The 25077-nt window shown below is 35.7% G+C and overlaps 1 protein-coding gene across 1 annotated transcript; it reads right to left on the bottom strand.

Annotated features, from left to right (window-relative positions):
• Positions 1 to 1307: 1307 nt before the first annotated feature.
• Positions 1308 to 5261, bottom strand: LOC107792971 (expansin-B3). The gene is made up of 4 exons (XM_016615235.2): positions 4883 to 5261; positions 3831 to 4137; positions 3120 to 3249; positions 1308 to 1921 (listed from the first exon to the last, which is right to left on the bottom strand). Exons 1-4 carry the CDS (start codon positions 5055 to 5057, stop codon positions 1727 to 1729), a joined length of 807 nt encoding a protein of 268 aa, XP_016470721.1. The 5' UTR covers positions 5058 to 5261; the 3' UTR covers positions 1308 to 1726.
• Positions 5262 to 25077: the final 19816 nt, after the last annotated feature.

The raw sequence follows: 25077 nt of genomic DNA, 5'->3' as shown, positions 1-25077 counted from the left end.
ATAACTGAATGCACCCTTAAGTTATTACTTTTAGTTTTAGCCCTTCCAATTCATACTCATATTTAGATGTACTGTTTGTGTTTATACAAATTTACATTGTAAAAGAACTTTTACACTATCAAATCATCTAAAACAAGATTGCAGGATGACAACCTGAAAAATAAGATAGATTACCCGCTTCAAGATTACAATACACGGATAGTGTAAATTTGTTTTAGATAATGTATTGTATTCTACAGGCTTCAAATCCACGTTAAGCCCTACTCCTAATAGTTTGATGTTGCAAGGACCAAAGAGTTGAATGTTTGTGCCCCTAATTTGTCCATCTCTACATAAATGTTAAAGAGAAATCTTGAGAATCTTAGCTAAGGGACCTCTTGGTCACGAGTGTGAATTCTCCTTTTATCTTGGGAGGATTTGGGCACATGCCCATTCACATGTATAGAACTGAGTGTCAGTTGATTCCAAATATGAAGTTAGAAGTAGTAACTGTTTTGTAATTGGGACCGCTTCCACGTGTGGACAAGATCATTCTTGTCACTAAGTTCTTTACTCTTATTGCATGTGATAGAGGTGTGCGTTTCAGAACATATTTATGCTTTCATGACTATTGGCCACCCAATTGCTTTGCCCCAATCTTGAAGTTAAACCCCACCTAACTCCCCACCCACCCACCCCACCCCAACAACACAAGTTCAAGAGAAAATGTTAATCGAATCCGATATTTACATTAAGTAAATGAATTGAAAATATTTTACTTTGGTTAATCAATGTGGAGTATATTGTTACTTTAACTTTGTGACCATTATAGTTAAATTGTTTGATTTGGTATAACACTGAATATGAGTAAGTACCTGGTCCCTCGATCTTATATCATCTTTCAATAAGGTGGTGCTGATCTTTCGCTGTGTTCCATTTTGTCTCATGGCTAGGAAAAAAAATGGTAAAGTTGTTGTCATATGATCAGGAGGTCATGGATTCAAGTCCTAAAAATAGTCTCTTACCAAAATGCAGGGTAAGTTTACGTACAATAGACCTTTGTAGTCCCGCTTTTTCCCAAACCCCGCTATGAAAAAAACGACTTCAAAGTAATACCGACAGTGTTAGATGAAGTAGAGTTTGGTAGTAGGTGAAATGATAATCGTCAGTTCAAAGATTCTGAATTCGTTTCTGTTTATTTGTCATAGTAAATCTGTATGTGATTAGGATCTGAGCAACCGTTGATGAGTTGATCAATTTCTTATGTTGCAACCATAGGATGTTCTGAGTTCAGTTGTAAGTATTGAACAGTGACAAGATATTAAATATAGTAGGAAACAGAACCAAACTACCAAAAGAGCAGAAAGGTCCCCACATCATTCATTCATGTTTCCATATCAAGCAACATTACATTACATGTGCATTCATTTGGTCCTATCCTCAGTTAAAACCCACAGAAAATGACCCCACTAAACTTAACCTACAACCCAACAAATTAACGTATCACCACACAATTATTATTATTACAAGAAAAACCACAAGGCAAGGCGCTCACTCTCCTTTGGAGAGGGCTACTAGCAGTTACACACAACAACAACAACAACAACAACAAAAGTAGGAAAAAAAAAAAGGAAAGAGCCTTGGATACTTTTATATGCTGATCCAAACGGCTACTTTTCCTTTAAAAAAAGACACAAAGAGCTAATTGAGGGACTGGTATCTTAATTTTTCAGTAATTGGGAGCCAATTAGAAGAAGTTAAGACGAGAGGTGTAAGTGGCTTTAGGAGACCAATTGCCTGGAATAACATCTCTAGCTGAGAGGGCTTTTCCAGTTGACAGTGTTGTTAACTTCACTGAAAAAGGTCCTTGCAATGGTCCTCCAATTATGCACCAATTTGCTCCCCATATATGTGTCATCTCTAACCATACATTCGACTTCGCCTGAAAAATTAGCAAATTTTAGAGTCTTTTTAAAAAAAATTCAAAATTCTTGTCTGTCTGATGATAAAGGAAAAAGAATCTACCCTTCATAAAAAAATGAGGGAAGAAGACATTTTTAATTGTATTTGGTTGAAAAGAGGGCCGAGGGTTTATCAGAAATAAACTCTCTACCTTCACAAAGTTGGGGTAAGGTCTGTGTACAGATTACCCTCCCCAAACCCCACCTACGGGATTATACTGGGTTTGTTGTTGGTTGGTTGAAAAAAGGAGGTAACTTTTGTATGTATTGAACACTTTTGCACTATTGTAAAACAGTACAACAACAACAACCCAGTATAATCCCACGTGTGGGGTCTGAGGAGGGTAGTGTGTGCACAGACCTTATCCTGCCCCAAAGAGTGGAGAGGTTTCCGAAAGACCCTCGGCATGAAAAGGAGGCAACACTATTGTAAAACAGTGATAAAAAGAAAAGCATGTGGAAAGTGATTGAAGTGCATAATACTTTGGACAAACAAGTCAAGATGGAGAGGAACTTTTCATATTCATACACAAAAAGGAGAAACGCTATCTATATTGTTGGTAAAACAATGGTGTGATTGTGGCAGAGAGAGTATCAATGTAGGCCAAATGAATCTTTCATATGTCAAACAAAGATTTTTTGCTTTGTCTGGTATCACGTGATTCTTAAAGTTCTCTTAAAGCTACTAAATATTCGGATTTGTCTAATATATTTCAGATTTCTTGTAAATTGTAAAGAGTCTTCTAAAGCAGAGCTTAAATTTTTTTTAAAGGTTCTTTTTGATAACCGTGAAAGTATAGACCATAACATGTTTCCTCATCCTTTATACTAGTACTCGAAAGCTTCTTTTGACTAGGAAGCTTTCAATCTTCAGTTTGACCAATTAAATAAAGAGCTTAAGCTATACACAAATTGTTATTTTGTAGTGTAAATACTTTGTATATTGGGCGAAGCCCAGTAAGAAGTTATGGATTCATTTGAACTAATATATAGTTTTGCCTTGGGGTGTATATGTATTAATAATCCTGGACCTGTATATGTATTAATAATCCGACTAAGTGCAAAAAGTATATTTTGAACCCAGTGAAGTGGTGCAATTTCGAATTTGAATCCATAAATTTTAAATTCTGGCTTGTCTCCGAGTGTATATAAATATAAGCGGAGACATAAGACATGTACCTCTCTAATATGCATGGATCCAACATCACCATCTCCATCCTCAAATTCAACAAGAAGAGAAAGCCAGTAAGGTGTTGACCCTTCATTTACATGGAAGGCTATGTTCTTTCCAGGGTACTTACATGGAGTTCTACAACCACAAATTAAAGAATATTAGTGCCCATCATCTGTCTAAAATGTAAAAGTTACTACTTAATAAATTACTGTGAGGAAAAGAGAATAATATTAGTCCTCCAAAGAGAAGATAATAATAAAAATCTCTTGAAAGTTAACCACAAAAATGGTGAAATAAATATGGTCAGAGGAAAAGTAGGTCAGCAGTCAGACTCCAATTCATGCAAACCAAGGAAGTAGCAGTGAAGTTTTTGACCAAAAAGGATATAAAACATACAGAAACTATACACAAAAAAAACAGAATATAATTCACTTTTTCGTGTGTGAATATGCGCAAATAACTAAGCAGCATTTAATCAATACTAAAATATATCACAGCAAATAAAAAATGACCAAAAATATTTAGAAATAACCCCAACACAGTCACTTAAGTCAGGGGTGTCATTGTCAACAAAAATAGTACTACTCTGCCTTGTCAAAAACTTTATGACATATGGTACATTAATTAACAAACCATTAAACACTAATTGACAAAACAGAAAGGAAAAAAAAACAAGACCGTTATAACAAGAATAAAAAATGACAAAAGTTCCTTACCGGCGGTAAATGACGGAGATAACACCACGGTCACGGAGGCTACCGCCGTAACCGGAAACAGCCATGTGGCCAAAGGCGGCGCCACTAAGGTCGAAGTGAACTCTGCCGCCGGAACAGTACCCACCTGGACATTCGTCGGTAATAATCACCGTCGCAGCTCTTCTTGAACAAACGGAACGGTCCAAACACTTAACTTTATAGCAGGCCCCACATCCTTCACCATTTTTGAACAAAATTGGACTCACTGCCCCTACTCTTGCCCTGAACGGCCTCACATCCACCATATTTCCGTACCCACATGCCCCACCTGACCAAAAAATTCCACCATTAAAAATCAAATTAATTAGCTTACAAAAAGGAGGGAGCATTCGCGTAACTAGTAAAATTGTTGTCGTGTAACCAGAAGGTGAGTTCGAGCTTTGAAAACAGCCTCTTGCCCAAATACAGGATAAGGCTGTGTACAATAGACCCTTGTGATCCGGTCCTCACCGGTGCATGGCGGAAACTTAGTGCACCAGACTTATTCTTTTTAAAATTAGCTTACTAAAAGAAAATTGATAACTTTGACTCAATTTCTTTGAAAAATACTCCATTCATTCATTTATAAAGAGTAACGAGTCTTTCAGTAAATTTAGGGGATTACGATTTATACCGGTATAAGTTATGTCGGTATAAGTTATATTGGGATAAGTTATGTCGGTATAAGTTATATTGGGATAAGTTATGCTGGGATTGTTGTTTATTCATTGTTTGATATGCTGTATTAAGAATGACAATGACATAATTTCTAAGAAGAAGATATAAATTATACCGGTGCTAATTACCCCACCTTCTTTAAGTATGAGTTATCCCAGTGTTAAAATTAAGGATAACTTAGTACCTGATTTGCTAACCAAACATAATATTAAGATGGTATTAAATTTTTATACCACCATTATACCTTCTTATACCTCATGCCAAACGACCCCTTATATCAAATTAAACAACATAACCTTAACACTTAGGATTTAAAATGAAAAACACATAGTATCATTTAACCATAATAAATTTACCGGTACTGCCGTCGCCTTCGGGGCTGCCGTACCAAGTGGCCGTAGCAGGGTACCAATGTGTGTCTTCAACACGTCGGAGAGGGCCAGCAGAAGCAATGACTGCCCAAAAAAACACAACCCCAGAAACCACAGAGTAAAAACTAGTGAAACTAAAATTTGGGCAGTGAGTTTCCATAATGTAAGTAAGTGAAATGTGGGTCAGCACTACAATTATAACCACCTCAGTTTCCGGCTAGGCGGAGAAACCGAGGTTAGTGTGTAAACAAGAAAAAAAAAAGCAAGAAATAGAGGAAGTTGTTTGTCACTGCCGACAGTATTCTTAGACTCTGGTTACAGTGTTAGTGACTTTAGGACTGAGGTGTGTAGTGTATGTTGCTTTGGGGAGTGGAGAGTGTTGTTATTATTTTTATAAGGTGGGAAAAATACCAAAAGGTTACGTTAATGTAAGTAACTTTTTTATGTCAATGTGACCCATTGTTGGTTATTTTATTAACGATAGTGCCACTACTTTAATTAGAGTGGCCCACCGACGGTTAAGGCGTTAAATCAGCAAGCTTCGACTTGTCTTTTTAGAATCAACTGTCAGTGCTCGAGGGTATAATGGGCATTTAAGAAAAAAAATAAGAATAGATCATTCTGCCGTTAATCTTGTTTGGTTATTGGGTTTTGAGCTGATTTTTGGGTCTTTCGTTTTCCTCTCAATATGTGCAGTCGTAGCTTAGGTGTGAAGGGTTTTGGCAGCTTTTGCTGACCATCTTCTTCCAGAATTTTACCGAAGAGTTAATTCCTTGTTAAATCAAAACAACTGGACTGGAGGAAATGGGCCTGGATTTACCAAGAGAGGACTATACCAAGACAGAGACAGATATAAGAATAGTACTGAATATAATATATTAATAATGTTGAAATTATTTTTTATTGACTATTTGATTTGATATATTAAAATTTTTAAAAGGATAGTTATGTATTTATACATGCATATTCATGTATTAAAAATTATAGTATTGCTATTGTCATAGTTTGCTATGTATAAGATTGGTACTGAACAGGATGTATAACTAATACTATACAAGTATTAGTAGTATACATAAGTTGAAAAACACTATCAAACATAGGATTAGTAATATCAAAGCTAATACATGTATTATTTTTTCTAATCCTACCAAATGACCACCAAGAGTAAAAGTTTTTAACGAGCAAAATGTAGTTCAACAATAATAAAAATACTAATAACTACCTGTCAATTGGAAGTAAGTTGATGTTGATATATGAAATTATTTGCATCATATTTGACTATTAGATTCTAATCATCTCAGTCGGATAAATTTCGCCTTTAAAATATTTGAATGCATTTTTTTTCCAAACAATTTAGTGAAAATAGGTTAACAGGACATAATTTAAAGAGTAAACCTCATGTACAAATGCCCTAATTATATGAATTCTCACTGCTCATAGAGCTTCATTTATGCTTGTGAATAAAATGTAATGCATACTAGGAAAATTCAGAAGGATCGTATTAGTATCTCTTTTCTTGTTTTCTGTTTCGATTTTGTTCGAAAAGGTAATGGAGAACCAAAGTTGAAGTTGATTCCATTGCATGTAATGAAATTTTAGGAAAGAGTTCAAATTAAACTTTGAGTTATATTATCTGCAAATATTAGAGCCTTCATTCCCACTTACGAGAAACATTACTTAGATTCTTTATCTAGGGTCAGTGGCACAATTGAATTTCTCAAGTAGTACTATACTTCATCTTAACATCCAAGCTATATAGACATGAGTGAATAAACTCCTAATCTATATCTGGATCTGCTTTTGAATTCATCTTTTCATTATAGCTCGTAAACATCACATTTTGTCGCTCTTATGTGCGTGAAGTTAGAAAATTAATTAAGATGTCATGCAATGCTTCATTAATGAACAATTTATATGATACGTTCATGATGGGTCATATAAAACTTGCAATAGAAAACATGTAGTTATAACTCTTATGAGTTTTATCAAAATGTTTTTTAAAAAAAACATCTCTTACAATTTCTTAATTATAGCTATCAAAAGAAGGTATACAACAACAATAACAAGTTCAGTGTAATTAATAAATGGGGTCTTGAGAGGATAGTATGTACGCAAATCTTATAACCCTGCTTTGTAAAGCTGAAGAGGTTGTTTCAAATGGACCTCGGCCCAAGAAAAACAAAATCATATTAAAAGAACATATCACAGACGTTATTCTATCTCTGCCTCATTTCAGAATGGGGTGATTATTATTCGTAATTACAAGGTTAGTCATGCATCAAGGCTCTCGATAGCTAAACAGAAAAAGTACTATTTACTTATAAGACTTAACAACATGATTTATGAAGTCCTCAAAGTCTAATTTTTATTTATTTAATTGACTTCTCGAAATAATTAGGCTTTACCATTTTGCACTGTTCTACTTTTTCATTTTATTTATCTGTTGGTGGGAGAAGGAAGGGGTTGATTGGAGAAGGATTTCACCAGCATGTCGTAGCTACCAAAATTGTTTAATTAAGAGAAACTTTCATAAATCACTATGTTTTAGTGGTTGTTAGCTAGTTGTAGCTATCATTTATTATATTACTTCTTATAACTATGTTTTCATATTTTTTAGAGTGTATTCGATGTATTTAAACTATTGTATTTATGAATACAATAGCATTTCTAGGCGTGAAATAGGGGATTATAGCTAGACAGATTTTTATATTCGAGTGTATTCGACTGTATTCATGACGTGAAACATGGGATTACAGCTGGATAGATTATTGTATTCGACTGTATTCACAGCGTGAAACAGGGGATTACACTATTTTTAAACGGAAAGTGAATCAATTAACAAAATAAACTCCTAATATAATTCAACAAATATAGCATACAAATTTTGTATTCCCAGTTGTAAAAAAGATTCTCAAACCGAAAAACACCCCAAAAACATAGCAATCTTCAGAGAAATTATATAATACATCTGAATACATAAATTATATTAATTAAAAAATATATATGAATACATTCATGGAATATAGCGAGACAGTAAATACAATGAAATACATAGAATACAGCGGGATACATTGAAATATAATGGAAAAAAAAAAGATAGTGGATACAATGAAATACGTGGAATACAACGAGATAAATTGAATTACAATGGAAAAAAAAGATAATGAATACAATGAAATACAACAAGATATATCGAAATACATTAAAATATATCAACAGAAAATTCAAGTTGCTCAGCCCCCAACTCCGTCGTCTTTGTTCAAGAACAACCATAATATCGTCTCGCCAAGAGGGCCGCGATTCTGACTCGAAACTCTCAAAATTTGGCGCAAAAGCGAAAGAAATTCCTTATTTTCAATAGTAGATTGTCTTCTTTTGTTAGTAATTGCGAATTTGGTAGATGAAGAAAAGCAGCAATGGAGTTGGTGAGAGGCAAGAGTTGCAGCGGCCATGTCCAAATTTCATTGCAAACCAACGACCATCAGAATGGGGTGGATCTTTCTCTCTAGTGTATTGAGAAAAAACTGAATTTACATTTTAGGTGACGTGGTATGACACGTGGTCTGGTCAAACGGTCAAAACACAATAAATATCCAAGAGGCACGGGTGACAACAAATAAGGGAAAAAGAAAGCAACATTGACACGGACCGTTACTAAAATAGGTACGAGTCTCGTACCTATCCAAGTCATCTAAAGACCGAAGATCGGAAGAAGTTGAAGATACGAATCTGATGACGTAAAAGAGTATAAAAATAGCATTAAATATCAAATACGTTAGAATATTTGTTTTAAAAAGAAATAATTGTGTAACGTTTCTTTTAATATAATTTATTGCTCATAATTGCCTCATTAAGACAAAGACATCACCTCTTCTCCTAGGATTAGCTATAAAAGGAGAAGAACTCACCATCTATAGGGTTCGGAATATTATTGGAATCTTACTGAAATACAAAACTATTTACTGTTTCACCAAAGGAAAGGAATCTTTTGGACAGGCTTTGTTTAGATCGGTATAATCCACACAAACGCGCCACTTACCATTTTTCTTGGGTACGACCACCGTGTTAGCTTGCCAATTAGGATACTTTACCTCACGGATCGATCCGATTTTTAATAATTTTTGGACCTCATCCTGAATCACCTGGTTCTTGAAAGCACATTGCTTTCTTTTCTTTTGCTTTATTGGTGTGAAAGAAGGGTCCTCATTGAGTTTATGAGTCATCACATCCGGTGGTATCCTTGTCATATCAGCGTGGGACCAAGCAAAGCAGTCTAAGTTAGCTTTTAAAAATTTGATTATCATACCTCGCATGTTTAAGCTTAAATTGGCCCCGACATAAACCTTCCGTTCAGGCCATTGCTCAAATAATATCACTGTCTCGAGCTCTTCAATTGTCGTTTTGATGCTTTCATTTTCTTCAGGTTCCTGAATTGTGTCAGGCCTTGAGTCCAAATCTGTCTTTTCTTGTTCAGCTGAAGTTTGATCTTTTTTACATTCAACTGTTTCCTGTAATTGCTATTTTTCTTTATTTACGGTGCTCGTACTTGTTACAGCGTTGACACTTCTAGCCATCTGCTGATCCCCACGAATTTGGCAAATTCCCCATGGTGATGGGAATTTAATAACTTGATGTAGAGTTGATGGGACATCATACATATCGTGTATCCATGGTGTCCCCATGATCATATTGTAGGCCATTTCCATATCAACTATCTGAAATTTAGTTTCTTTAACAACACTCGCAGCAAAAGTTGTTAGAATTATCTCTCCTTTTGTTACTACACTTGAATTGTCGAAGCCTGACAAGGTGTGCGCCTTGGGTATCATTTTGTCTTCAGCTTGCATTTCACGTAATACCCTTAGTAATATAATATTTACAGAACTCCCTAGATCAATCAAAACTCGTTTTACATTAGTATCATGTACAAGTAAAGATATTACCAGTGCGTCATTATGTGGAGTTGTCACTCCTTCGGTATCTGCGTCATCGAATGAAATACTTTCATTTTCTAGGACCTGCCGCACCCGTTTCCCGTGTGTAATTGTTACCTTAGAAACCTTGTTGGAGGTAGTGTAGGTTATGCCGTGAATATCTTCTCCCCCGCTTATCACAGTCACTGTCCTTTTGGGTGAAGGAGGTTGTGGTGGCTCTTGCCTGTTTTTCATATAAGCTTGTTTTCCTTTCTCGCTAAATAACTCAGTGAGGTATCCTTGCTTCAATAGATGATCCACTTCACTCTGCAAGAATCTACATTCTGAAGTTTTGTGCCCGTGATCATTGTGGAATTCGCACCAATGATCTGGATTGCGTCTATGTGGATTTGACCGCATCTCTTTTGGCCACCGTACCTTATCTCCCATGCTTCTTAAAACAGCTACGAGCTCGGAGGTAGAGACATTAAAATTATATCCGCCGAATCGTGCCTTTAAACTTCTGTCATCATCTCGTGATTCTTGTTTGTTCCTGAACTTTGAAGAAGAACCAGAGTCCCTATTCCTCGATTTTTGATCATATTGCTGGCTATCTTGTTTCGACCGTGGGTCTTTTCCTGCAGGTCCCATATATGTATCGTACCTATTTTTACCTGATCTTTTTTCGGTTTCTGATCTTCGGGGACCACCCCTTTCTTCATGATGAAACTTAGGTACGGTATCTTCTTCAATTCGCAGCTTCGTACTATACCTGTTGTAAACATCATTCCACGTGGTTGCAGGAAATTCTCGAAGGCTTTCTTTGAGTCGTCTCGTGGCTTCAGAACTTTTGTCATTTAAATTACTTGCAAAGGCTATTGCATCCCAATTGTCAGGCACATGAGGTAGAGTCATTCTTTCACGCTGGAATCTATCAACAAAATTTCTAAGCAACTCCGAATCCCCTTGTTTGATTTTGAAAATATCTTCCATTCTTTTCTCAACCTTTTGTGCTCCCGAATGTGCCTTAATAAAAGAATCTGCAAGCTCAGCAAAAGAATTAATAGAATTTTCAGATAAAAAAGAATACCAGGTTAATGCACCCTTGGTAAGTGTTTCTCCAAATTTCTTGACCAGTACTGATTCAATTTCTTGTTTGGTCAAGTCGTTGCCTTTCACGCCTGTTGTAAATGCAGTCACGTGGTCACGTGGGTCTGTAGTACCATCATATTTCGGGATGTCAGGCATTTTGAACTTTTTCGGAATTGGAAGGGGAGCAGCACTTGGCTTCCATGGTTGTTGTGAGTATTTGTCCATGTCTACTCCTTTTATTACAGGCGGAACTCCAGGGATTTGTTCAATACGCTTATTTTGTTCCTTAATCTGTTTCTGCAAGGTTAGTACTAAATTTTGCAAATATGAATTATTTGAATTACCTGGTCCCCCTTCCTGTGGATCACTGGGGGTTGCTCCATTTCCAGAATTATCAAGACCAGAACGGGGATTCTCCGGTGTATTATTATTAGGAGTTGGTGTGGGTGGTGCAGCAGGCAATCGACTAACAAGTGCCTGAAGAGCTTTGTCGACCTGTGCATCAATTAGCTTTTGTAAAGCTTCAGTTGTAACTCCTTCAAAGTGTTCAGATTGTTCTTGTTGATCAGCACAGGATTCAGTAACATGAGTGCCTTCACGAGATTGACGTGGTGAATCTGGAGGGGAGGGAACCATGTCATCTTGATTTTGATGGATTTGATTTTCATGGTTTCCCAATGTGTTATTACTGTTATTGTCGGTGTTGTTGTTTGACATGGTGACGACAATGGACAAGATATAGCTTAAAAGAAAAGATTATCAGATTCCCGGTAACGGAACCAATTTGTTTAACCAAAAATCTGAGTTTTTGGTCAAAGCTTAAAAAGAAATTCGGGTTACTGATAATCAGGAGACGAAAATAAAATACTTTTGAGAATGTATAGACCAACTAATTGATGCAACCGCAGGTCATGAACTTTTAAGTTTTTTAGATGCATACTCGGGATATAATCAAATTAAGATGGATCCTCGTGATGAAGAAAAAACTTCTTTCATCACAGACAGGGGGACCTACTGTTATAAAGTAATGCCCTTTGGTCTCAAAAATGCTGGGGCAACCTATCAAATGTTGGTCACCAAAATGTTCCAAGAACATTTAGGGAAAACAATGGAGGTATATATAGATGATATTCTCATCAAAACCCAGCGATCTCATGATCATATTTCTCATCTATCTGTTACATTTGAAATTTTGCGAAAATTTAATATGAAACTCAACCCAGAAAAATGTGCATTGGAGTTGCATCAGGTAAGTTTTTGGGTTTTTCTTGTTTCTAACCGTGGTATTGAAGTGAATCCTTCTCAGATCAAAGCAATAGAATAAATCCCTGATATCCTTACTAATAAAAAGGAAGTACAAAGATTAACAAGAAGAATTGCAGCTTTGGGGAGATTTATTTCCAAATCCTCAGAAAGGTGTTTTAAGTTTTTATCTGCACTCAAAAAGCAAGATCATTTTGAATGGAATGAAGATTGTCAACAAGCCCTTAGAAATTTGAAAGCTTATTTGTCAAAACCACCGTTGTTGGCAAAACCAAAGGTGGGGGAAAAACTTCTCATCTATCTGGCCGTATCTGAAGTCGCGGTGAGTGCTGTTTTAGTCCGCAAGGACCAAGGTAAACAATCTCCTATTTATTATGTAAGTAAGTCCTTATTGGAAGCTGAGACACGATACCCACAGCTAGAAAAATTAGCATTAGCTTTGATCATGGCATCCAGAAAATTAAGACCTTATTTTCAATGTCATCCCATTAATGTAGTTACTGCTTTTCCGCTTCGAAATATTTTGCATAAACACGAACTTTCAGGAAGATTAACAAAATGGGCTATAGAACTAAGTGAATATGAAGTTGTTTATCAACCCAGAACCGCTATAAAATCTCAAGTACTAGCTGATTTCGTGGCTGATTTTAGCCAGGTGATGTATTTAGAAGCAGAAAAAGAATTACTAGTTTTTAATGGTGCAAACCCGGGGACTTGGGTTTTATTCACTGATGGTTCATCTAATGTAAAAGGGGCAGGCCTAGGGATAGTCCTCGTACCACCTGCGGGTGAGACTATTAGACAGACTATAAAATGTCATTCTATAACTAACAATGAAGCAGAGTATGAGGCTGTAATTGCAGGTTTAGAATTGGCACGAGAACTCGGTATAACACAAATTATAATCAAGAGTGATTCTCAACTCGTGGTCAATCAAATGCTGGGGACTTATACAGCCAGAGAGACGCGAATGCAAGAATACCTCGCAAAGGTACGGGAGTTAATAAAGCAATTTCAAACTTGGAAAGTAGTGCAGATCCCAAGAGATGAGAATGTAGAGGCAGATGCTTTAGCAAATCTCGCATCTGCCGCAGACGTAGCAAACAATACAAATGCTTCAGTCATACATTTATTTCATTCCGTTCTCGAATCTGATAAAAACGAGGTAAATTTTAATCATTTAATATGGGATTGGAGAAACGAAATTGTTGCCTTTTTACAGCATGGTACCGTGCCTAATGACAAAGGAAAGGCTCACGTGCTTCGTAAAAAAACTGCTCGATATTGTTTATATCAAGGAAATCTTTATCGAAAGATGTTCGGTGGACCACTAGCAAGGTGTCTCGGACCCTCTCAAACAGAATATGTGATGAGAGAAGTGTACGAAGGACATTGTGGGAATCACGCAAGGGGACGGTCACTGGTAAGAACATTAATTCGCACAGGATATTATTGGCCTAAGATGGAAGAAGAAGCAACCAGTTTCGTGTCCAAATGTGATAAATGTCAAAGGTACGACAACAATATGCACAGACCAGCTGAGTTACTACATCCTGTTATAGCCCCGTGGCCCTTTATGAAATGAGGAATGGATATCGTAGGTCCACTTCCACAAGCAAAAGGTCAGGTAAAGTTTCTACTTGTACTTACAGATTATTTCACTAAATGGGTAGAAGCAGGGGCATTTAAACATGTACGAGAGAAGGAAGTTAAAGACTTCATATGGCGAAATATAATATGCCGCTTTGGAGCACCAAAGGAGATCGTGTGTGACAATGGACCACAATTCATTGGAGCTCAAATCACAGAATTTCTTCGAAGTTGGCAGATCAAAAGGATAACGTCTACGCCATACCATCCAGTAGGTAATGGACAAGCGGAATCTACTAACAAAGTCATTATCAACAACTTGAAGAAGAGGTTACAGGATTCAAAAGGTAATTGGCCTGAGGTGTTACCTGGAGTATTATGGGCTTATCGTACAACGACCAAAACAGGCACTGGAGAAACACCATTTTCAATGGTTTATGGTGCGGAAGCCTTAATTCCAGTTGAAATAGGTAAGCCAAGCACACGGTACGATCAGGCAACGGAGGAATCTAATGATGAAGAGATGCGGGTCAACCTTGATTTACTTGAAGGAAGAAGAGAAGTTGCATTGATAAGGATGGCAGCACAAAAGCAAGTAATTGAACGATATTACAATAGGAAAGCACACCTCAGATTTTTCAAAATTGGGGACGTCGTGCTTAAAAAGGTGTTCCAATTTGCAAAGGCTGCTAACTCAGGAAAGCTAAGTCCAACGTGGGAAGGACCGTACAAAGTCCGTGACATTGCGGGAAAAGGAGCATATCAGTTGGAGACAATGGACGGTAAAGTTTTACCCTCACATTGGAATGTCGTCCACTTAAAAAGATATTACTTTTGAGAAAGTACCTACGGTCAGGTATAACCATGTTAAAATTTCTCTCTTGGATTATTAATATTTTACTAACGATTTTAGATGCTAGGCAAAACACCCTAACTCGTGCCAAATGATGAGTCACAACCTGCAAGGTAAAATGGAGTATTCTTAAATTCCCAGCCCAGTGTTACAATTAATCTGATGGAAATACACACGAGTTAGGTAGTCTTCATCTATAATCACACCTCCGAGTCCCGTATATCTTTCTGTTTCAGGAAAAGGGCCAAAGTAAAAGAAATAAACAAGTGCTCGAGGCTTCATACTTCACCGCTCAAACACTTGGGGGACTACATATTGTACACAGATACGTGTAGAAGTGCAGATACGAATATCGAATAAAAGTCGGCCACAAAGAGACAAGTGTTGAGAAAAAGTTACGAAGTCTTCAGCTTTCATGAGAACAACAGAGTCATCTCTCAAAACTCATAAACAAAGTCACCTCTCAAACCCTTCTTAATATATAAAGATAGGGTCATGACTATGTACTGAAACAGGTTATGAAGAAAAACCTTGTTTATTCTATGTTATGTACAAATCTGTTACAAGAAAAACAGTTACGAGAAAGTTATAGATGTATTGTAATACATGTAATAGTCAAACACTTGTTAAAGTTCATGAATAAAAACTTGCCAAAGTTGTTTCATACAAAACATGTGTATTCCTATTTCTTTCATCGTATTATAACACCATTATGAAGTTGAGACGTCTTCTTCATTAAGTGTCGATAAAATAAAAGGGCCCTCTTTTATAAGCCTCATGTTGATAATCCATGAGAAGGATCATAAAGCATTTTAAAAGAATAAAAATGCTAAGCTATTCTATAAGTCCTAGATAAATGGGCAAGAATAAAATATACAGAAGTACTAATAAAAACTTCTTAATATAAAAGACTAAGTACAAACTTAGTCAGCAAAATATTTGTTTTTTACAAATGCCCCATTATGATAACTGGGGACTTCGTCAAAAGATCCCTTAAAGTTGCCAAGGGATAACACCACAAATTAATAAAAACAAAAACAACAATTTCATTTTCAGCTAGTCACTGAAGGGGTTGGAACATCAGAAGTTGCAATTTCATTTTCAAGAATCACAGGAGCTTCAGCTTCTATGGAATGTGTCATAGAAGTTTCACCCTCGGGAGCCGGAATTGCAACCTCAATTGCTGCAGTAGCCACTTCTTCATTTAAAAGCTCTTCCGTTCCAGGAGCTTCAAGTGCAGGAGAAGGAGTATCAACAGGTTGTTGACTTTTCTCGATAGTGTCTAAGACTTTGGCTTGTTCAGATTGCAAATCGAAGCTTTCCTGAGCAGCTTCCATCAGAGCATCACGGCGAGATTTCAGGAAAGCTCAACTCACCTCTATGTTGAAGCTCTCCTCCAGAAGTCCATACTCCCTTTCCCGCTGTGAGCACGTGATTTTTGCCCCGCAAGAACTACTCCCCTCGCGGGGGCGGAAAAAGGAGGTGTGACACCCATATAGCAAGATCATTCTTCAATATTTGATGTTCAGCTAAATGGGAATCAAAGGAAGCTTCAAGGGAGGCATGAGAGCTCTTCAAAGCTCGAATCTCGTCAGAGGAGGTATGTAAGTCAGCTTGAGCTTGAGTCAAGCTTTGCACTAATTCTCCTGCATATTCTTCTTTCTTGGCTAAAAGTGCCTTAAGCTCCCTGACTTCTTCACTAGCCTTTGATAATTGTTCTGACATTGAGCACTCCAAAAGCTCTTTATCTCTTTTAAATTGGCTTGAATAAGCCTTGGCAGTCGCTAGTTTAGAAGTCAAACCACGCTTTTGCTGCTCCAGGAGATTTCTACTTTCTTGCAACTCGTCTATGGTCCCCTGAGCATTCTCAAACTATTCTTTCCAATTAGTTGCTTCAAGCTGGGCTCCCCTGGCTATTTCCTCAGCCTCATGGATTGATTTTTCAGACTCATGGGTTTTTCTTTCCAGAAGGGAAATTCTTCCCATCAATTCGGTACCAATAAGGTTAGCCTATAAAGACAACTCATAGAAATGAGGATTTGTAAGATCGAAAATAAAAAACTTGTTGGTAAAGGAAAAATACCTTCAAAGTAGAATGAACTATGTCATTCATCAGAGTCAGGCAATTGTGGCTCTCCATCTTCTTCTTCTCAATATCACAGATTAGAGGCTCGGGCCAAACATCAGCTCTACCAGTCTTTCTCAAAAGGCTATAGTTAGCAGGAACTTCAAGAGTAACACTTCTCATAGCCATGGTTCTACTGCTAGAACCTGCCTCTGTATGCTGAATGAAGGGAGGAGGAGCCATGGAAGGAGGAGTAGTAGAAAAGGAAAACACAACAGCGGGAGCCATAAGAGTCAAAGAAGGGATGGAAAGAGAAGATGAAGAAACTGGCACAGGAACGGAAGCAGGTGCAGTTAAAACTAGCAAAGGAATGGAGGAAATAGGAACGAATGAGGAGAGAGGAGCTTCATCAAAAACAAGGCCGGGCTCACTACTCTCAAAACCGCTATCAAAAAGACGATGAGTTAATTCATTGGTATCTTTTGGTACGGTTTCCTCGTCAGAATGAATCAAAACAGGCTCGGTGGACGAAGTTTGAGCAGGGGTATCCTCAATTTCATCACTATTAATGATTCGTCTCCTAACTCTTGGCCTGGCAATTAAAGAGGTATCTTCCTCTTCCTCATTCTCAGAACTTTTCTCCTATAGCTTTCCTTTTGGGAAGCGAAGCTCGAGCTTTGTTCAAATCAAGTGCAGCATTAGCAGACATGCGAATGACCATAGCTACTTCAGTTGTCATTCCTCTAACACCAAATCCTGATCAAAAGAAGGATACATAATCAACATTGAGAAACATGTGCTTGGCATGTAAAAAAAACGTGTAAAAAGGGACATACCATGTGTTTTCACCTTCCAGCCATGTAAAGAAGAAATTGATTTCCAAGTTCTTTGATCCTTAGGAGCAATCTTCAAAATTGAATCTACCCAACGACGGAAGTTAGGAATAAGTTCCACATCTCCCATGGTTGCTACAAAAAACCAAAAAGAGACGAAGTGAGAAAAAGAATCAGAATTCTCAAAAAGAGGTACGGTAAATAAAAGGAAACTTACGTGCAAAATTCCACTTCTCAGGAAAGGGAATATTCGTTTCACCAAGTAAGTCCACCGTACGTACAGCAACGTAACGGGTGTACCATCCACGATCCCTGTTATCTTCAGGGTTTACCAAAACCTTTTTGCTTCTTGCAGTTAAGGTAAAAATCCCATGGCGCATTAAATTGGGATGGTATAAATGAATAAGGTGAGAAAGGGTGAAGTCAACATTGGCTTTGGCAGATAAGTATCTCAGACAAGCCACTGCTCTCCATACTAGGGGACCGACTTGGGCCAAACAGATTTTAAAGAAATGAAAAAAGTTAACAATGACTGGGTCAACCGGAGGATTAAAGCCCAAAGTAAATAGGTAAGTATAAACGAAAGAATAACCATTTCTAAAGGAAGAAATTCTTTGATTTGGGGAAGGAATTGACATTCGTAGACTATTGCTCCAGTTACAATCCCTTCTGATGGTAGGGATTGTAAGCTCGGTTACTAATGAGGGATAAGTGTCAGCTTTTTCTAAATTTACAATTTGCCTTTGAAGAGACGTTCTATCACTCCCAAAAGACAAATCATTGGGAACAATTTCATCGACTAAAGGTTCTTGAGAAGAATCAAGGATTTCTTTAACTTTAGAAGAAGGGGTCTTCGGAATAGAACTCACAATATTAAGAGAAGAAGAAGCAGGACCAGATAAACTATCACGAGCGGATCCTAGGCCCAAGCTCCGAAGCCTACCTCCTCTGCCTCTCCTATGTTTTGTAGGGGCATTGGGAAAGTGATCAAGAATTGGAACTTTTCTAGGGTTAGGGTTTGGAGATGACATTGTTGAAGAAAGATGTACTAAAAGGGGGAGAAAATACAAGTAAGTAAGAAATTGCTTGTTGAAGATCTATGAAGAAGAAGGTAAACGAAGGAGGGTTAAAAATGCTTATAATGACAACCGTCAAACTTAGAAGTGCAATGAAGGAAAGCCTATAATAAAGGCAACTATCATTTCGTGAATAGTGTGAATGAAGAAGTCTCGAAAAAAAAGGGGTAGAATTGCATAATCAATCAGAAGGTGACACGTATATAAAACATTAAATGGAAGGGATAATTGAAGCGTCAGTATTTGTCATAATATTAATTACGGCAAAAATTCCCTTTTTATGAAAATCCACTTCCCAATTATTTACTTGATAAATAAATGGAAAGTGGGGGGACTATCTGTATTGGGAAAAAACTGAATTTACATTGTAGGTGACGTGGCATGACACGTGGACTGGTCAAACGGTCAAAACACAATAAATAGCCAAGAGGCACGGGTGACAACAGATAAGGGAAAAAGAAAGCAACATTGGTGCGGACCGTTACTAAAATAGGTACGAGTCTCGTACCTATCCAAGTCATCTAAAGACCGAAGATCGGAAGAAGTTGAAGATACGAATCTGATGACGTAAAAGAGTTTAAATATAGCATTAAATATCAAATACATTAGAATATTTGTTTTAAAAAGAAATGATTGTGTAACGTTTCTTTTAATGTCATTTATTGCTCATAATTGTCTCATTAAGACAAATGCATTACCTTCTCCTAGGATTAGCTATAAAAGGAGAAGAACTCACCATCTGTAGGGATACGAAATATTATTGGAATCTTACTGAAATACAAAACTATTTACTGCTTCACCATCATTCTCAAAAGTATTTTATTTTCGTCTCCTGATTATCAGTAACCCGAATTTCTTTTTAAGCTTTGACCAAAGACTCAGATTTTTGGTTAAACATCTAGGACTTTAGTAATCAACGCCAGCGAAACCTCCGTTGCCTCTAGCGGTGCTTCAGTGGCCATTGATTTTTGCCTCAACCTCCTGTGCTGATTTTTCACGAATGGAGAGGCATAATGGAATTGTTGGAAAGAGACTCAGGTTATGGAACTGGAGTTTTATTTAGAGAAAAATAATAAAAAGAATATTTTATGACTTAAGGGTAGCATGTAACCATAAATACATATTTGGCTATAAAAATCAAAAGGTAGTTATGGAATATAATTTCTTAAAAGAGTATTTATTTAAAATAAATAAAGTTTCAACCTTTGTTATATGAGGTAAAAATTCCTTTAATTAACATGCACTATCACGGTAACAAAATTTTACACTATGCAATCACTTAAAAGTAATTACAAGTAACTATTATAACATTATAAACTAATGAACCTTAAAATATAATAAATAACTTGTTATAACATGTAAAACTATATTAATAGTACAAATTATTACATTATCGGTCTATATAAGTTATTAACAGGGTATAGTACAATGTTCATCACTTGCACCATAGGCGGAGCCATAGTGTGGGTTACGGGTTCGGCGGAACCCAGTAGATTTGGTTCAAATCATGTATTTATCTTAAAATTTTCATTAAATATGTACAAATTATTAATTTGGAACCCATTAACTTAGAAGGATTAGGATCCCGAACTTATAAAATTGAAATCTTGGTTCTACCTCTGACTTAGACAAACTACCAACTAGCAAAGTTTAAAGTCATAGAAAGAGATATAATTATTACAATTTTGATATTCAAGATGGAAAGATGACCTTATTTCCCTTTATCACACCCTGCATTCTTTTAGTAGGAAAGAGAATTGTTTATTTTTGTCTTTAGAAAAGAAAAAAGCAACGGTTAATGGATATCTCATTGCAGAATTTGAGGCATGAATGGTGGTGTAAAGAGCAACACAAATTTATTGTTAAAAAAACAGGAACCTCTTTGTCTTTCTTCAACGGAAAAACTAATATAATAAGAAATAAATGGTCTTGCAAATATGAACAAAAGGTCTTTAAAAAGTCGGATATATTGGTGATTTGTGGGGCAATGAGTCAATAACATGTCTCGTGTTACTTCCCTATCCGTCCAAAAATTGACCGCCCACTTAATTTCTTTATATTTAGGTAAAAGACATAAGCTAAACAATGATTTAAAAAGAGCGGGAGCGTGAACATTTTACTTATTTTAGACCGACATTGTGAATGTTAAAAAAAAAAAATTGAATCTCTAGATATTATCTATATATATATCTATACTATATTAAAAACACAAAGGCTCTATCGAAATGTCGTTCGTCTTTTTTACTCTTTAAAAATAAGTTTCACATTGGATAAAATAGTAATTTAATATTTTCCTAAAATTATAAGTTAATTATTTTCCTAATATTTAGGACTTTTAAATCAACTAAAATTTAGTTATTAAATCTTTCCTTATTTGAATTATATGAAGGTTCCTAATATTTAAGAACTTAATTCACCTAAGGATTTTGTATCTAGACTTCTAAGTTCTAATCCTAAATAGACTATCCAAGTTAGAATAGAACAGTTCACCAATACGTCAAAATATAAAATTTATTAGATAATATTTGAGAATTATCACTCGTTAGGAATTTTGGAGTAGCAACTATGAATATGATAAGGCACATAAGAAACGAAAACAGCAGACATGAAATAACTTGAGCTTGCATACGTTAATTTCAAATGTATTCTCATTCTTTCTTCCTTATTTTTCTTTTAATAGTAATAATAATAGAAATAATGAAGATTAGTATAATATTTAAAAAGTACACTGATCATAATTATAATAAATTACTAATAAAATATTTAAGAATACAAAAGAAAGAGAAAGAGTGAGAGAGGAAGAAAAGTTATAGACAGAAGTTAACGATACTAATAATTCTACAAACACAAAGATTCAAACGTAAAATATTAAATTATTGTTTTACGCTTTAAAAATATAATTTTTATCGAATAAAATTTATAATTATAATTACTTATTTAAAACTACGGAGGAGATAATACGAAAATTTTGAATCAACAGAAACTTAACTATTTCCTTTAAGGTTGAGAAATAATAATTAAGTCTTTAAATTAATTTATTAGCAAAAGAATTTAATTTAATTATTTTTTAAATTTGGCATATAAGTAAAATTATTTTAAGTTGACTAAACTCGTAGGACATAAATTTGTTTCAATAGCAAGAGCATTAGCGGTGAAAGAAATAAAAAAAAATAGAGTAAAATTATAGTATTGATAGTCAAACCGATAAATATATGACTTTGAAGCAATAAGAATGACATAGTAAAAGACAATAAACTATTCTAAACGAGTTGATATTTATTATTATACACTTATTTCAATAAATAACAACCTCGCTATATATTCTATATATTAAGTTATTTGTGTAAAATATTAAGTCAATTACCCATTTTTAGCTATAGCGTCAATCGTTTTCTCAAAAACAAAGAAAAATTTAATTTTAATTTATTTTATTGAATTTATTTATTGAGATGGGGTATACGCGCAACGTTAATTGTCGGGACTTCTACTTACCATGGTCGTCTGAAGCTTTTTAATTTTGTCTCAGACTGAGTTAGGTCGAATTAATTGATAATTTTGTCTTTAAAAATATTTTCATAAATCATACTATCTTATAAGCATGAACACTTTTAGGTGAAGTTAGTTTACTAAAATGTCCTTCAAAAGCTGAAAGACCATTTTACCCTTCACTAAACATTACTCCTATAAAATTATATTTTTGTTAAATTATTTTTTTCCCAACTATTAAATGATAAATATACGTTACAATGAACGTGGCTGAAATCCTACTATTAAATGATTCTACTGCTAAAGTAAATGCAGTAAAAAAGAACATATGTATTCAGTAAGATTTTTGGGTTCTATTTGTCATTATATCTTGTCTATCTCATCCGTTAAGAAATTCGTATGTTACCAATTTAAAATGATAATCAATTCTCTTATCTACTAAACAAAATATATTATTAACCTATTCTCCTAAAATTCCTCTATTTTTCTTCTTTTACGTTATGTTTCTTAGGTTTCCCTTTGTAAAATTCCCCATCCTAATTTTCATTATAACTCCTATTTTATGTCTCCTCCTTCCCCCCTCCCTTTCCCTTCTTTGTGATACGTATTTTTCCCTCCCAGTAATTACCCTTTTAAATAACATAAATGTATTCTATTAATTAAACTAAATATCCTATTTAATAAAATAAAAAACTAATGCCTAGGAAAAAGGCAACGCTTTATGGTCTGTTGTTAAGAAAGGTTGTTTCTAAGTTGCTTAGAGTTGCCACCGTTTCAAATGCCTACAAACAGCTCTCAACGTTTCATAATTCTCATTAACTGTCAAAATTATAAGTTAATTAAACATTACACTTTTATCACTCCAGATATTCATTTCTTTCTTCACTTGCATGCTTGATACAACGGGGTTTTACTAATCAATTTTTTGTGGCTATTGAGAGTAGCAGTCAAGAATCATAATGGAACATACCTGTACTTTTCTTTTGTGAGAATTACTGAAAATTTCTTGGTTCATTCTTTTCGATTCCTCAATTTGGTAATTCATTTTTTCTCTTCCCGTTCTTTCAGTTCTTGGTATCCATTACTTAGTTTACAAGGTAATAGATATTCAAACTATTCAAAAATCTTATTATTTTTATATTTAATTGTTTACTCAACTATTCTTTTAATATTATTTTGCAAATACATGACTTGGTATACACGTGCAATGCACGTGCCGAGAAACTAGTTATGTAAATATATAAGGACATCATCCACTTCTTAGCATGAAATGTAACGTGTTCTAAACCTGACCAACTTCTTAATTACTCCAAACGACTTGAGAAATAATATTGGAAGGGCCAACCATCACAAGATCTTATAAAGAAGTGTAAAGATCGTTACTGAGAGCAGAGCAATTTGAGCTCAGCCATGTCTGCCATGGCAAGTGGAGAAGCTTCTAGAACTGAAAGAAGAAAATGGATAAGAAGGAGACCAGGAAAATGATGAAAAGAAGCTCGAGAGCTTTTTCTGATACCTCATAGAGTATATATACACATGTACTTTTACAGCTGGCAACAACTAATTCTAACAATGACACTAACTAGCTCTAACTAACTACTTGAACAATAAATATCTCAATACCCCCCTCAAGCTGGAGGTGGTGAAAACACTGCCAACTTGGCTAAAACACCTGAATGTTTGACACCTGTTAAAGCCTTGGTAAGAATGTCCACAAGTTGTTGATCAATTGCGATGTAATGCAATGAAATAAGGCCCTCTTGCAGCTGTTTCCTCACAAATGGCAGTCAACCTCGATGTGTTTGGTACGCTCGTGGAACATAGGATTTCTAGCTATGTGCAAGGCTGACAAACTATCACAGAATACTTGAATGGGGTGTATAGAGGTAACTCTTGGTTCAACCAAAAGTCTGCTTAGCCAAACCAGTTCACCAACTACCTTTCAAAGTGATTTGTACTCTGCCTCTGCTGAAGATAAGGAAACAACTTCCTACTTCTTGGACTTCCAACTGAGTAGGTTGTTTCCCAACAAAATAATGTACCCACTTACAGATCTTCTTGTGTCTGGATAGGATACCCAATCTGAGTCACAGAAGGCTCTAACAGTCTAATCTTCAGATTTGGACATATGGACTCCTAATGTAGGATCACCCTTGAGATACCTCAACAGATGGTAAGTAGCCTTCAAGTGGGGCTCTCTAGGATTTTGCATGAATTGGCTTAAATGTTGAACCCCAAAAGCTATGTCCAACCTAGTATTAGTAAAAAAATTTAACTTCCCTATTAGTTTCTTGTAAAAGGTTGGATCATCCAAAGGTTTACCCTCCTTGACTTTAAGCTTTTCATTAGGATCAAGTGGGGAGCTGAAAGTAGTATATTCCAAAATATTGTACTCTTTCAATAAGTCCAGAATAAATTTTCTTTGGGAAATGATTACACCATCAGGCTTATACAGTATTTCTAGGCCTAAGAACTAGTGCGAATTACCTAAGTCCTTTATCTTGAACTTGTCATGAAGAAAGGTTTTCAATTGTAGTATTTCCTCTAGATCTGTCCTTGTGACCAAGATGTCATCTACATAAGCTACCACATAAACCACAAAATCTCCATGTTGTTTGTGAAATAATAAATAGTCATTTAATAAGTGACTGAAACCTTTAGAACACAAGGCCTTAGTTAGTTTCTCATACCATTGTTTACTAGCTTGTTTGAGTCCATATAAAGACTTATTTAACTTGCAAACCAGTGATTTATCCTCCACCATAAGGCCTGGTGGAATCTGCATATACACATCTTCATGTAAATCCCCATGGAGAAAAGCATTGTTTACATCCAATTGGAACATTGCCCAATTGTTCTTTATTGTTACTGCAATCAGAGTTCTCACTGTGGTCATCTTCACCACAGGAGAAAATATTTCTATGAAATCTACACCTTCTTGATGAGTATAGCCCTTCACAACTAGCCTGACCTTATACCTATGTTTTATTTTGTAGACCCATCTACAAC

Source organism: Nicotiana tabacum, chromosome 10, assembly GCF_000715075.1.
Source record: "Nicotiana tabacum cultivar K326 chromosome 10, ASM71507v2, whole genome shotgun sequence".
Lineage (NCBI taxonomy): Eukaryota > Viridiplantae > Streptophyta > Magnoliopsida > Solanales > Solanaceae > Nicotiana > Nicotiana tabacum.
This window is presented reverse-complemented; position numbering and strand designations above follow the sequence as displayed.

Bases quoted from the DNA above. Each gene is read 5' to 3' on its own strand.
- LOC107792971 (XM_016615235.2), bottom strand. From the start codon at position 5,057: ATGGAAACTCACTGCCCAAATTTTAGTTTCACTAGTTTTTACTCTGTG. The intron at 4,138-4,882 runs GTAAATTTATTA...TTTTTTGGTCAG, and splicing joins CGAAGGCGACGGCAGTACCG to GTGGGGCATGTGGGTACGGA. The intron at 1,922-3,119 runs GTACATGTCTTA...CTAATTTTTCAG, and splicing joins GATCCATGCATATTAGAGAG to GCGAAGTCGAATGTATGGTT.